Source organism: Salvia hispanica, chromosome 4, assembly GCF_023119035.1.
Source record: "Salvia hispanica cultivar TCC Black 2014 chromosome 4, UniMelb_Shisp_WGS_1.0, whole genome shotgun sequence".
In the NCBI taxonomy this organism is placed as follows: domain Eukaryota; kingdom Viridiplantae; phylum Streptophyta; class Magnoliopsida; order Lamiales; family Lamiaceae; genus Salvia; species Salvia hispanica.
In genome coordinates, this window is record NC_062968.1 from 53,124,216 (window position 1) to 53,137,466 (window position 13,251).

A 13,251-nucleotide genomic window follows, 5' to 3' on the forward strand; every position below is an offset into this window, starting at 1 on the left:
AGGGCTACATAATTTTGCGGAATTAATTTTTTTTCAACATTCTAGAAGGTCTCATGTTCACCTTGACTGCCAATAGCTAAAGAGGACACGTTTTGAAATTCGTTACTTCTAAGAAGTTTTCTACATTTTTGACTAAGACTTATTGATTAAACATACTCTAATTATTTACGTATGAAATAGGCATATGAAAAGGTGTATTACATTTTATACTATTCTGCATAATTATACGAGTGCATTGCAACGTTTTTCTTTTAAATTTATACGTAGCTATTTTATAGTACGAATTTAAATGTGCGAGTACCCATACTTTTAAATTAATTATTAACATAATTATATAATATATACATAAACAACGTATATCCATATTCCATATGATCAATTCATTCTAACTATATCTAGGGGTGAACATTCAAAGTTCAGATTGGATTTTTGCCTAATACGATCCGATTCAAAAATAAGAAGTTTTATGAAATCGATCCAAATCCAAAATTCTAAAAATCCAATACCAAAAATCTGAAAATTCAAAAATTTAATACCAATATTAAAAAAATTTAATAGATACTCACCTTTCTTAAAGCAGATATGTCACACTTTCTTTTTTTAATTTATCCCGCAAAAGATCACATTTTCTTTTTGAAAACAAATTATCTCTCGCGTCAATATATAAAGATATTTTTACTCACCAGTCAACATATAAAGCAACGTCTCAGAAAATCTTATAAGAACGGAGAAAGTATTATATTTATTTTGAATTTTAATATATCCGATATTTAAAAAATCCAATCCGAATATCCGAAAATTGAAAAAATCCATCTAAATTTCAAATTTCAATTTAGTTCAGAGGAATTTCAGATTTTAGATATTTTGTTCATCTTAGTAAAATGATTGCAACACAAATGGAATAACCTATACCTAATAATCATTTCACCGGTCTCTCATAGTTTTGTCAAAAACCTTAATTTCTTAAATCTTGTAGCACACATTTACATATTTAACCCGTAAAAAGAAGCAAAATGTAAAATCGCCCCACTAATTTTTCTCTCCCTCTCTATTTCACGCATGGCTTCCACCGTCGCAGGATTCATACACGCTAGGCGGGATCCATAAACCCTAACCATACCCACGAAAAAACGCCAATTCAGAAGCTCAAATCACTGAATTTTCATCTCGCCTTCGGTTTCCTGTAGCTAATTTGGATTTGGTAATCGAATAATCAAACAATTATTATGCATAGATCTGGTGCCGCGATGGCGTGGAACGTGTTCAAGTTCTGTACTGCACTGCGGGGGCTCGGCTCGATCATGATTTTAATGGTTCTCGGCGTCGTCGGCGTCAGCTATTACGCGGTGGTGATCACTAATTACGGCCCTGGACTCGCTGCCGGCGGCCTCGATTCACTTATTGCTTTCGTCGTCCTCACGATGTTCCATTCTCTGGTAGTCAAATTGAAGTTTTTTCATTGTTTGATACTTTCCTGTTTGTGAAATTTGGAAGTCAATGTTTGGTGAAGTTTGATCTGTTCGTTTCTTCAATTTTAGTTCACTGGACGATTTCGGGGAATTTTTTAATGGATTTATAGATCTTCCTCTGGGTTGTGTTATTTTCTCTTGTAGAAGATCAACTATTTCAGATTGGTGCGTGGACTTGATAAGTGGTAACAATAACCGTTTTTGTTTTTGATTTAATGTGAGTGAGCATTGTGGGAAAAAATCGATTTTTAATGGTCTGGATTCATATGGTATAAGATCTTTTCTATCAGGAAGAACAGTTTGGTGGGTGTATAATATTTGTGTTCTGTTCGTCAAGTTTAGGAATTCAAGAATTTCCACTAGATTGATGATTATTGGAAATTGAACTAGTCATTGTGTGAGTTGAAGTTAGTGTTCTATCTGTCTCATCGAAAATTAACTAAATGTGTTCATATTTACTACAGTATTTCTTTTTTCTTCACTTGCATCACTTATTAAAATGTGGGATCTCGGTGAGAATTGCTCATCATTGCCTTGATTCAGATGGTGCAGAATCATCTGAAGTAGGAAAGGACTGTTAGTTATCGTCGGTTCAGATGTTTGCTGTCCAATTTGAAGTACTGATTTACTGTATTTTATAACAGCAGTGGAATACTGTAATTCTTTTTGGCTGTCAAGTTTAAATTTTCTATAAATTGGACAAGTGACATACTGCTGCATGGCACATTCAATGAAATAAATCGCTAATAACATTCCTTCTGCAGTTGGTTATGCTGTTATGGAGTTATTTTTCGGTTGTCTTTACGGACCCAGGCACTGTGCCTCCAAATTGGCGGCCGGCAGCGGATGAAGAAAGGGGAGATAATGACCCATTGACTGCATCAGAATTTCCATCTGATACCGAAAATGGTAGAATTCGCTTTTGTAGAAAGTGCAACCAATTGAAGCCACCTCGTTGCCATCACTGCTCTGTTTGTTAGTGCTTCTTGCATAAATCCTTTGAAAAATTTTAGATTTCAATATTGTTTTTTCCATGACTGATGTGTTTTTGTTGGATTACCATCTTAGGTGGGAGGTGTGTACTGAAGATGGACCATCATTGTGTTTGGGTTGTCAATTGTGTGGGGGCACTAAACTACAAAAATTTCCTCCTCTTCCTGGTATGATATTTTAACATTCTGAGTATTGTACTGGCTGACATTTTGCAAACTTGACATTTATGTTAATCTTCAATAGGTTACTAAAGTGTACAAACGCTGTTTGTCATAAAATAGCTCTGACACGGGATTTTTTGTCCATTACATTTCCACCATTATAATTAGTATTGTGTGGTTCATTTGAAGGCTCTACATCTATATACAATTCGATTGATGACATTGACTACATTATAATTTTCTTTTTCAGTTCTACACATTCCTTGAGACCAGCCTTGTCACTTTATCATTACTCCCACACTTCATTGCATTCTTTAGCGATGGAGAGATCCCTGGAACTCCCGGAACTCTTGCAACCACTTTTCTTGCATTTGGTATGGCAACCTCTCCCTCTTCTTTCCTTTCCTGAGTTTTTCTATATATTCGGCTATGATATATGTAATGTTTGCAGTCCTGAATTTGGCATTTGCATTGAGTGTGATGGGATTCCTGATTATGCACATTTCGTTGGTGGCTGCCAACACCACAACTATTGAGGTACTTCACCTTCTTTTTGTTCTCATAATTCAAGATCAAGAATGAGCAAATGTCTCATCCTCATGGGACAGTGCTGATACACCAAAGTTTTGATGTAACTTTCAGGATATGTTGAATGTAATATTTCAATGCTATACTTTCTGGAGCTACTTCCTGAAGCTCCTTATTTAGTGCTTCCATCCTTTTTGTTATATTCCTGAAGCATGCAATTGTCACTGTTATCTATTTTTTAAAAATTACCTGACATGATTTTTGCTTTCTTTCTTCTTATTTCATAATTTGGGTTTATGTGAGGTGAATGATGCTGATGTTTTGTTGATTTTTTTAACGTAGGCTTATGAGAAAAAGTCTTCTCCAAAATGGCGTTATGATCTTGGGCGAAAAAGGAACTTCGAACAGGTAAGGCTATACAATTTTAACTATAGTGTCCTCTGGAATAACAATTCCAACTGTATTTGTCCCTTCTAGACATAAAGTTAAAATGATCATTAAAAATACTGTATTTGATTTCAATTCTTCAACATATTTCATTTGCAACTATACACATCTTCTTAAACACTGCCTTTGGTTTTCGCGCGTATCTTATACGACTGCTTGTTCTATAATAGGTGTTTGGGATGGATAGAAAGTTCTGGTTTATACCTGGTTACTCTGAAGAAGATCTGAGACGAATGCCCGCTCTCCATGGCCTCGAATACCCTTCGAAGCCTGACCTAGGTGCCCAAGAATTCTGAGATGGGTGATAGCCACAAAAACATCATAGATTATGAAATCTTGTTTAAAGTTGCTGGTGCTGTGAGCTAGGGGTTCTGTTTTTCCACAGAATTTTTACGCAGCTGCCTCGTGCGTATCAGCTGAGAATGGTGCAGAAGAAGAGTTTGATGGGTGGGGCTGTGATTAGGATTTCAGATGATAGTAAGATATATTGGTGCATGGGGGTTAGAGAAGAAATGGCTATCTATGATACAAGATTGCCGACTGTGGTGACGTGGCAGGCCAACCCAAAATTGTTGTAACATGTAAGCCTTGTTCTTTCCAAATGTAGATTAATCCTAGATTCTGTGTCTTGACACCAAATACCCATGTATTATAGTGAAATTCCACTTTTGTCAATCTTGCTCCTCTTTCTATTTCTCTATGAAGGACTAACATGTGCAACATTAACTATTTTACTGTATATCCTAATAATGAAAAAAAAAACACGAATACGCATTTGATTTTATCTAATTATTTTAGCTTCAAAAATTCCCAACAATAAGGTAATAATAAATTCCTGCCAATGTATCCATTTATGTTTAAAATGTCCAGTCAAAGAATTTTTAAAATCTCCAAGTTCTAGGGCAGGCAATTTTCGATTTTTATGATGATTTATTTTAAAGCAGAATTTTTATTAGTATTACTATGTAGTAAATAATTTTTGTAATTATTCTACGATCAAGATATTTAAATATTAAACGGTGTCACAAAATCGAAAAATCAGGATGCTGCTACATTGTAAAAATAAAGTAGAAAAACATGCAACGTAAAAATGGATTTTTGAGAAAGCACGGGAACAATCTAGGCGCAGCACAAATCCGGCACGTGTCAGCGTCACGGCTATATATGTTCCATTGAGCTCGGGAAAAGTTTCGCTCTCACTTCTCGAAATTCAATCTCTCTCATTCCGATCCCGAGGCTGAAAATAGGTAACTGCGTAATGAATTCATCCTATATTTCCGATTCGTTATTCGCTTATGATTCGCGCGTGTGTTTATAATTACTACTCGCTGCTGCAATTTTGAGTAATACCTTGATATCGTGGATGATCGCACGTAAATTGCCTTTTCTTTTCCCCGCTATCAACGGTGAGCTTGATTTGATCTTCTGTGCTTGTTGTTTCCGGATGGTGTTGCTATATCACAATTTTTTTTTTCTGAGAGAAGACGATTAATAACCGAGATGAGCTCGCAATTTTGAGTTGAGTTGTTTTTTCCCTAGAGAATGTGGATGATTGGATCTACCTATAATTTTGAGATTTCTGTGCTGCGCATGCTTATTTGCTTTGTTGAATGGTTGATGGCTCTTGCACAGGGTTGCTATGTGTGGGATTGCTAGGTTTATGTCTTTAATTTTGCAGTCTCTGTACCGATGCATTTGGAGCTCAAACTGCTTTGTTTATGATTCCGTTCAAGTAAGAGAACATATTTGTGATCTTGTTTCTGGAAATACTACAAACACTTGGGGTTAAAGTCATTCTTTATGCATATGAAATTTATTTCCATTTGTTGTCATCATAGCATGAGAAATATAGTTTGCTCCACCGTTTTTGAAACATTTACTGAAACTAATAGGGAAGTGAAAGTGCAAGCACGATGCAAAGTGACAGAGAAAAAGTGAGAGAGGAGTCCAGAGCTGCTGGTAGGCAGCTCGACAGTTTTGATAGCGTTGGTTTCCAGGGAAGCATGTTTCCCAGCATATTTGGAGGGAAGGATCCTTTCGATGATCCTTTCTTTTCTCGTCCCCATGGGGCCTTGTTTGGCTCGGACAAGATAAGCTCCGGTAATCCTGGTAACGTGCAGCCTATGAACAGATCAAAAGGACTAGTGATAGAAGAGCTGGACAGTGATGCTGAAGATGAGGAGAATGATGTTCGTAGTCCCTCTTGGGCAAATAACAATCCACTTGTTGAGCATCCGGATGATCAGGATGATGGTAAATAGATGTGTCTTGGTTTTTGAATCCTGCAGAATGAAGTTCATGTGCTGATGATAGATCTGAATGACAGATAATGGAAAGAGTCCCAGAAAACTAAGGGACGTGTCATCCAATGCAAATCAGATCAAAGTGGAACCAGAGAAACCGCGATCTCACAGTGTAAGCTTCCAGAAGGTGACATATGGTGGGATCAACGGATCATATTATACAGCAACAACTTCTCGTAGGACGGGAAGCGATGGAGTACGTCTATAACATTTGCTAAGTCTGGGTTTTCCATGTTGTTTGTTTATTCTAATACAATTTTTCCTCTTCAGGTGACGTGGGAAGAGAGCAAGCAGGCTGATCGAACGACAGGTCAAGCAGCTCACAAGATCTCCAGAGGAATTCACGATAAGGTGAGCAGACAATATCCGAGATATAGTATACACAGAAATTTTACAACTCTTGCATGATAGGGTTAGTTTGCCTGCACTGTTACTTTTTTGAGACGAGGCAGAAATTTCTGCTTGTTTAAATCTTTGACATTAGGTTACTTTCTTAAAATTGGGCAATATAGTGGAGCTCGACCCTGCGAAGTTTAGTTGGTTTTTCTTCTCAAAATTTCAGATCAAGTTCATGCATGATTTAGAGCTTAAGCTAATATGCCCAACATATAACGTGATTCTAGCTGTCTCTTCTAAGTAATTGTACAGAGAGGTGATGGGTGAGTTGGGATCCGTTGACCATTGCATATGTTTTGCAGGGGCATTCAGTCACAAGGAAGCTTGGTTCGGATGGTAAAGTGGAAAGTGTGCAGACTCTACAAAACCTAAATGAAGGTTAGTTGTGTACAAAACAGAGATGGTGCACCCGTTTCTGCTCAGTAGCAGGTTGCTGATGTAATGCTTTATTGCAGATGAACTTGACAGCTTTGAAAAAGCTTGGGGAGGCATTGCAGACAATCACTTCCGTGGTAGGAATGATTCATTTGATTTTCCTAATATCTCAGGTAATATAAGTTGTTCTGATTATCAGGGGGCTTGTGTTTGCATGCCTATTAAGGCTATAAAGTTTAAAATGGCTGAAAACTAAAAGCTGATCCTAACAGTTGATATCTGTGACATGATGGCGATATCAAGAACTATAACCAGCTTCTAGGCATGCTAACACTTGTAAAGATATTCCGTGTGTGACAGGGATGCATAGCAATAGGCTTGGTCCATTGGCAGCCTGGGGAAGCTTGTCCGATCCATTGCGAGAGCTGTCGCACACAAACAGAAGCAGGAGCTTCAACCAGGACCAATCCACAAGAGGAAGACCGAAAAAGGTGGTTACCATAAACATCGAATAAACAAACCAGAAACGGCTGCAGCCATATAGTATCAGTTTTTAAGTGGTCTGTATGGATATCTCGAGTGTTTTCTTAGAATCTAGTATTTGTATTTGAGAACCTCTCGATTTCATGATGGATTGATTGATGTTCGATACACTAGAAATCAGCCTTGTCAAGTAGATGCACTAAAATAGATTGAGATTATTTCAATTTTCAGATCTCTTGAAATCAGCCTTTTTGTTTTTTTTACAAATGTGCCGAAACCACATTTTATTGCATAAGCTAATGTTTCATAAGCTATTTCAAAAAAGTTTCTTAACATTTAATTCTCTAAAGATTTAATCATGTGCAACACATACTAATTAATCTTCTCACACAAAGGGTTGATTAAGAATGTGGTTGCACCTGCATGCTATAAAAGAATGCAGGAACTCAAGGTGGATGCATCGTACATCACAAGCAACATAAATAATTACTCAGGCAAACGCCCAAAGAGGCAGTATGCGACGAGGGCAAAATAAATAGCACAATGAGTAATAGCCTTTAACAAAGTAAAAGATCCATTAAACTCGTCATATATCAAAACATGCCTCAACAACAACTAAGGAAAAATGTCTTGGATAACAGAGATTCTAGCAGGACCTCTCCTATACTGAGATAGGACTTGATTAACAAACCCTCTTCTCCAGTAAATTCTCTTCTAGGCCACGAGAGTGCTGGCGGTGGTAGACTCGCTGCAAAGAAACCAAGCAAATTACTCAGTACTCATTGAAGACAGAAAGATATAAGCATGAACACATCATCTGTTTTTTTCAAAGTCACCCCGTGATGGTGGTTTACGAATAGTTTACAGAAATGGCCTAGTTATTAAAGGTCAAAATGAACTTACTACTTCCAGACAGGTGGAAGCTTCTTGGTCTTCTTATAGTAGCGAGCAAGCCTGTGGATTCTGCTCTCAACGAGAATGAGCCTGAACTTGGAATCTTTGTCCTTCCTGTTCCTCTCAAGATGCTTCCTGATGGCAACAGCTTTCTTAATAAGGTGGTACAAATCCTCAGGAATCTCAGGAGCAAGCCCTGTGTACAAATAACAGTTAGAAACTTGCAACAGTCATCAAATATGACGAGAACAAAATATGAGACACTGAACAAGCATACCATGGCCCTTGAGAATCCTCAAGATCTTGCTCCCAGTGACACTCTTCACCTGGGCAATGCCATGAGAATCACGAAGAATAACACCGATCTGGGATGGTGTCAAGCCCTTTTTGGCAAACTTACAAATGTTTTCTTCAACCTGAATCAGGAGATAAACATGAACTGTCTGAATAAATCTGCTAGTAGAGAAATGTATGAAATCTAATAACAAGACTAGCATGTGTCAGCATGCAAAGATAGTTTATAACAATAATTTTAAACTACATCAACGCAAGGGGGTAGTCTAGAAACAAATTTGGCAAGTTCCTTTTTGAGAACTGAGGGCTAACAAACAAAGATTACATAATCATCCTGTATTCAAAGTAAGACTCAAAGTACATAGAATCATGGTTAAATGACAATAATACGAAATGCAGCAACAATGTGGAAGAGAATTACTATAACAGACACTAGAGGATGAGAATTATGAACTTAACAAAAATGACTGAGAAAATCATAACTAAGATATAAACTGTAAACCCTTAAATTCATAACTTCACAATTATGCCAGTTATGCTTATTAAGCCTTAATCTTATCTCCCCTTTTTCACCATCAGCCCTCTAATGAAAGTAGCAGAGATTATAAAGATTGTGACAAATCCTACAACATACATGAAAACCTTCTTGTATGTCTAGACAAAACCCATCCTATGGAGGAAATTGTTCACCACAAGCCAAATTAGCTAACAAAAGATACAGGATTACCTAATTATGCTACATGAATGCCCACTGAAATACCGATGAGAAAGATCACACAAAAACGATAATAATATGTTATCACAGAGCATATAACAATAAATCATCAAATTGTTCAACATTTCATTTTAAAGTTCAAATAAACACAACAGGCATTGCATATCAATATCAATCTAATGAATTGCAAATGAGAAAATCTTCTGATTAGAAAAACGGTAAAAAGGCACCGTAATCACGTACATCCTGGGATGAGATTTTGAGCCAGCTCGGGGGCGTCCTCTTGTACGGAAGTGCCGACGCTGAAATACCCTTACTGAAACAATCGATAAAATGCAGTATCAATAATTAGAACCATAAACACGGACAATCGAGCGAAAGCGAGGACCAAAGAAAGCTACCCTCTGCTGTGCATACGACCCATGGCAGCGGCTGAAGATCGCGGCGGCTAGCTGATCAGCTGCTGTGGCGATATGGTGTGCAAAACCCTAGAGTAACGAAGGTAAAATCGGAAGTGAAAGGGCTTTTATATGTGTCGCAACCAGATTTGCAATTCAGTCCTCGACGTTTATATATTTTGCATATAGCATATCAACTAATTTCCACATTGATTTTTCTGATAAATAAATTCCATGAGCAAACAATTTTCATTTCCAAATAAATTGTTGGTTGAATGGTCCCAAATGTATCATTAAATTTACCCATTTATGATTAAATTGATCAAATAAGGATAGATCATAGATCTTCGAATATATTCACATATTTAGTTTCATTTTCTTATAATTTTATCAAAAAATGTCACTAAATAAACCCCCATTGATATTTTTTAGAGGAATTCCATCCATATTACTAATACTCTCCCTTCTATTCAAAACTAGTATCTCATCCGTGATATGCACGAAATATTGAATTATTTAAAAAATATAATATGATGGGTAAACAACTGAACATAAATTTTTGTAAAGCATAAATATATACTCCATCCGTATTCAAAAAATAGAAACATTTATAACGGCACGAGTTTTAATGCATAATTGGTAAAGTAAGTGAGAATAATTGGTAAAATAAAGAGGAAAAGACTAATGGTTTAAGTTAGAGAGAGGAAGAGAAAATGTAATGAAAGTAGAGTTAGTGAATTGTGGGGTCCATGTCCTAAAGTAGAAACATTCTAAAGTTTCTATTATTAAGGAACAACCAAAAATGAAAATAATTGTTATTTTTTAAAAACGGAGGGAGTATAAAAAAAATACATTTTAAAAAGTTAAACAATTGACTCAAACGTACCTCTTTTCACAGGTCCAAAAAGTCTCTTACTCTTAAGATCCCTAATAAAATTATCCAATTTGATTTGAAAAACCCGACATACAATATCAAGCCGATCAACTGGACGCCATCCTTTGGGGTCAAGCAATCTTATAATTTCTAGCCAATTTGGGTTACAAGCAAAAGTAATAAGTAAATTTGGATAACCCACCCATCAAACAGTTAAATGAGATTAAATCTTATAATAATCTTATGTAACAGCAAACGCGTACAAATGTAAGGGGCAAAAACAAACATCTCCTTCAATTTGGAAATTTCATCAATATTTGCATTACTGTGTACCCTAGATGCACTAAAATGTGTGCTCGCACGAACAACTCCTGAAATTTTAAATTTATAAGTTATTCCGAGTAACATACTGTAAAGTAAATACATTCTATAAATAAATAATTAAAAACCATCCCCACCTCGAAATAAAGTAGGCTTGCAGAATTTTACAATGGCAATAGGAATCTTCCCTTTAACTCTTTCCATTTGTTTAAGATAGAAGTCTACAATATCTTCCCACAATGTGCAATAGAGGATGTTATTCCCGAGGAAAGATGTGTTTAAAATACATTCAACAAATGAGCAAACTAAACAATAATTCAACTCGTATTGTGGATCTGATAGTTGTATTTCAATGAGTCTAGATGTACAGCGTGTCACAATCAGGCCACAATTGACAATCGCACCAATAATATCTGTAAGAGTAAGAAGTAAGCAGCGAGGGAGAAAGGAACGAAAATTAACATCAAAATTAAAGATGTTGAAGTCACCAAAAAGTGGTTCGTCCGCTATATTGGCAATCTGACTAATTTTCCCAAATGACTTAAACTGAAACGTCATTTTTGTAAGCTGTGGTTTATTCACTTCAAACATTTGTGTCTTTGAAAACATAACCAGCCGAAATGCATGATTTACTAGGGAATTGCGAGGACTATTTTCCTTCACAAGAAAAATGTGTATAGGGAAAACCCCCCTCCTTCAGTATTCCACCAAATCGAGCATGCAAAGCTCGTGGAAAGTAGCCTGGATTTTAACGCCCTGTAGGAAAAGTCCAGAATTTATGATTTACTATTACTTTGCAAATAAACATTCGACGACCAACAAAATAACGTACCGTACGATCTTGTAAAACACACTGTTTGCTGATCACAATGGTTTTGTCTCCAACGACGGTTGTGGCAAAAACACGAATGCAACGTGCTTTGACAACCAAAGAAATTGAGGTAGCCTCGAGCTCATTGAGCATGGTATGTAATGGTTCCATGGCATCAAGCTTTTATCCTATGTCGCAAGAGCAAAAATGGTATGTTTGAGTTTTAAAAGGTAAGTAGGTATGTGTGGATACCTAGCCGGCGGTATTTCTCCCGATCCAGCATCGACGTACAGTCGCCCAGGACCACGTCGGTGCCCACCAACAGTTGTTTGACGACTACTTCGCTGAGGGCCTGCGGTGGGGGGAGTAATTTTTCCTTCGGCGCTTTAGAATGTACCGACCACTCTTTCTGTATACCGTGTTGGCGCTAGAGGTCCGGTACAAGAATTTTTTATTCAGATGTGACGCGAGCGATAGACTCGGGCTATCGCTGATGCAGAAGTGCACCGATGCAATTAGGCAGTTGATTTATGGAGGTGCGGCCGACATGTTCAATGAGTACCTTCAATACTATTATTATCCAAAGTATTTCCTATATGAGGAACGGAGTAACATTAGATGATACCTCTACCTTATTCGACCAAATTAGACTATGCAATATAGTGATACCACCCATGCCAAGATCAAATCACAAAAAGGAGAAGCATTGCAAATCTAACAATACAATTCAATTATGAACAATTAGAAAGTAACTTCAATTGAGTAGGAAGATGTCAATGTTGAATCCTAATTTCAAATTACAGTAAAAAACTCATTTGAGGAGGAGCTACCGTCTTTAAAACAAATTATATTTGCAGAACATATAATCACCTATATCCTTATTCATTTGAATGTTTGTATCATCAAAATTCTTCTCCATGACATTCATCACTACATGCTTTAAAGCCACTGAAGCTTTTCATTTTTTTCAAGTCACAAGAGGTGGGTGTATTTGCGGAACTTGCTTTAAGACATATGTCAAATATTAGTTGATACTCCCTTCGTCCCAAAAAAGATGCATTTTTGGTTGGGCACAAGGTTTAATGTAAAATTGGTAAAGTGTAGAAAGAAAAAGTAATTAAAGCATTGTTAGTGGAGAATGAGTCTCACCTTATTAGAGAGAAAAGAGTTTCCAAAATTAGAAAATACATATTCTTGTGGGACGGACTAAAAAGGAAAGAGTGCATATTCTTGTGGAATGATGAAGTAATATTTTTCTATGGTATGTATCAACACGTTTGCACATGTACGTACTTGATCTTAAGTAGGCACAATCAATAAATCGGATGGGTTACGGGCTGCTCCTGAATACAATTTCGACTGTATTTTAGCAACTCTCAGTTTAGCTTTTCCATCTATATAAACTCTCTCAAATTGTGGTCTTATTTCATCTATTTTGAATGCGTTAAAAACTTTGGACGCTATGGTATGTATCTCAGGAGATACATCTTCTTCGACACACTAAGACACATCTTTAGCCTTAAAAGGGATTCCTACAGTAATATTGAAGCCTGGACAAATATTGATATAGGTAAATGTTAAATCACTAATTTATGTGGAACTGATGTGGATTCGTGTCACTTACTCTTTGATATTGTTACTCTAATCGCGAGACCATAGAACAATTACATTGGCCCTGTCAACCCTGCCGCATCCCGTGTTTTTGCCACTTTAATACAACAAACTTCAATGTTGGTGTTCAATCTTGCTTCTTCATAATCATCGTGCAATATTGTTTCTTCATCATAAG

General features: G+C 36.7%; 3 protein-coding genes across 8 annotated transcripts; 2 read left to right on the plus strand and 1 right to left on the minus strand.

The window, feature by feature from the left end:
- Window positions 1–1,008: 1,008 nt before the first annotated feature.
- Window positions 1,009–4,273, plus strand: LOC125222282 (probable protein S-acyltransferase 14). Its single transcript, XM_048124805.1, has 7 exons — window positions 1,009–1,436; window positions 2,234–2,444; window positions 2,538–2,629; window positions 2,874–2,997; window positions 3,075–3,160; window positions 3,494–3,559; window positions 3,769–4,273. Exons 1-7 carry the CDS (start codon window positions 1,227–1,229, stop codon window positions 3,892–3,894), a joined length of 915 nt encoding a protein of 304 aa, XP_047980762.1. The 5' UTR covers window positions 1,009–1,226; the 3' UTR covers window positions 3,895–4,273.
- Window positions 4,274–4,692: 419 nt separating this feature from the next.
- Window positions 4,693–7,385, plus strand: LOC125222414. Of its 6 annotated transcripts, none has more exons than XM_048125000.1 (8): window positions 4,768–4,845; window positions 5,231–5,330; window positions 5,491–5,851; window positions 5,925–6,097; window positions 6,172–6,252; window positions 6,600–6,675; window positions 6,753–6,845; window positions 7,033–7,385. In XM_048125000.1, the coding sequence occupies exons 2-8, from the start codon at window positions 5,238–5,240 to the stop codon at window positions 7,185–7,187; spliced, it is 1,032 nt and encodes a 343-aa protein (XP_047980957.1). In that variant the 5' UTR covers window positions 4,768–4,845; window positions 5,231–5,237; the 3' UTR covers window positions 7,188–7,385. The 6 variants fall into 6 exon arrangements, with proteins under 6 accessions (XP_047980961.1, XP_047980957.1, XP_047980959.1 ...); XM_048125002.1 differs by having other exon boundaries at window positions 6,753–6,809; window positions 7,015–7,385; XM_048124999.1 differs by having other exon boundaries at window positions 4,769–4,845; window positions 7,015–7,385.
- Window positions 7,386–7,691: 306 nt separating this feature from the next.
- Window positions 7,692–9,593, minus strand: LOC125222415 (40S ribosomal protein S13). The gene is made up of 5 exons (XM_048125006.1): window positions 9,460–9,593; window positions 9,302–9,374; window positions 8,327–8,465; window positions 8,059–8,245; window positions 7,692–7,903 (listed from the first exon to the last, which is right to left on the minus strand). The coding sequence occupies exons 1-5, from the start codon at window positions 9,480–9,482 to the stop codon at window positions 7,870–7,872; spliced, it is 456 nt and encodes a 151-aa protein (XP_047980963.1). The 5' UTR covers window positions 9,483–9,593; the 3' UTR covers window positions 7,692–7,869.
- Between the last annotated feature and the right edge of the window lie 3,658 nt (window positions 9,594–13,251).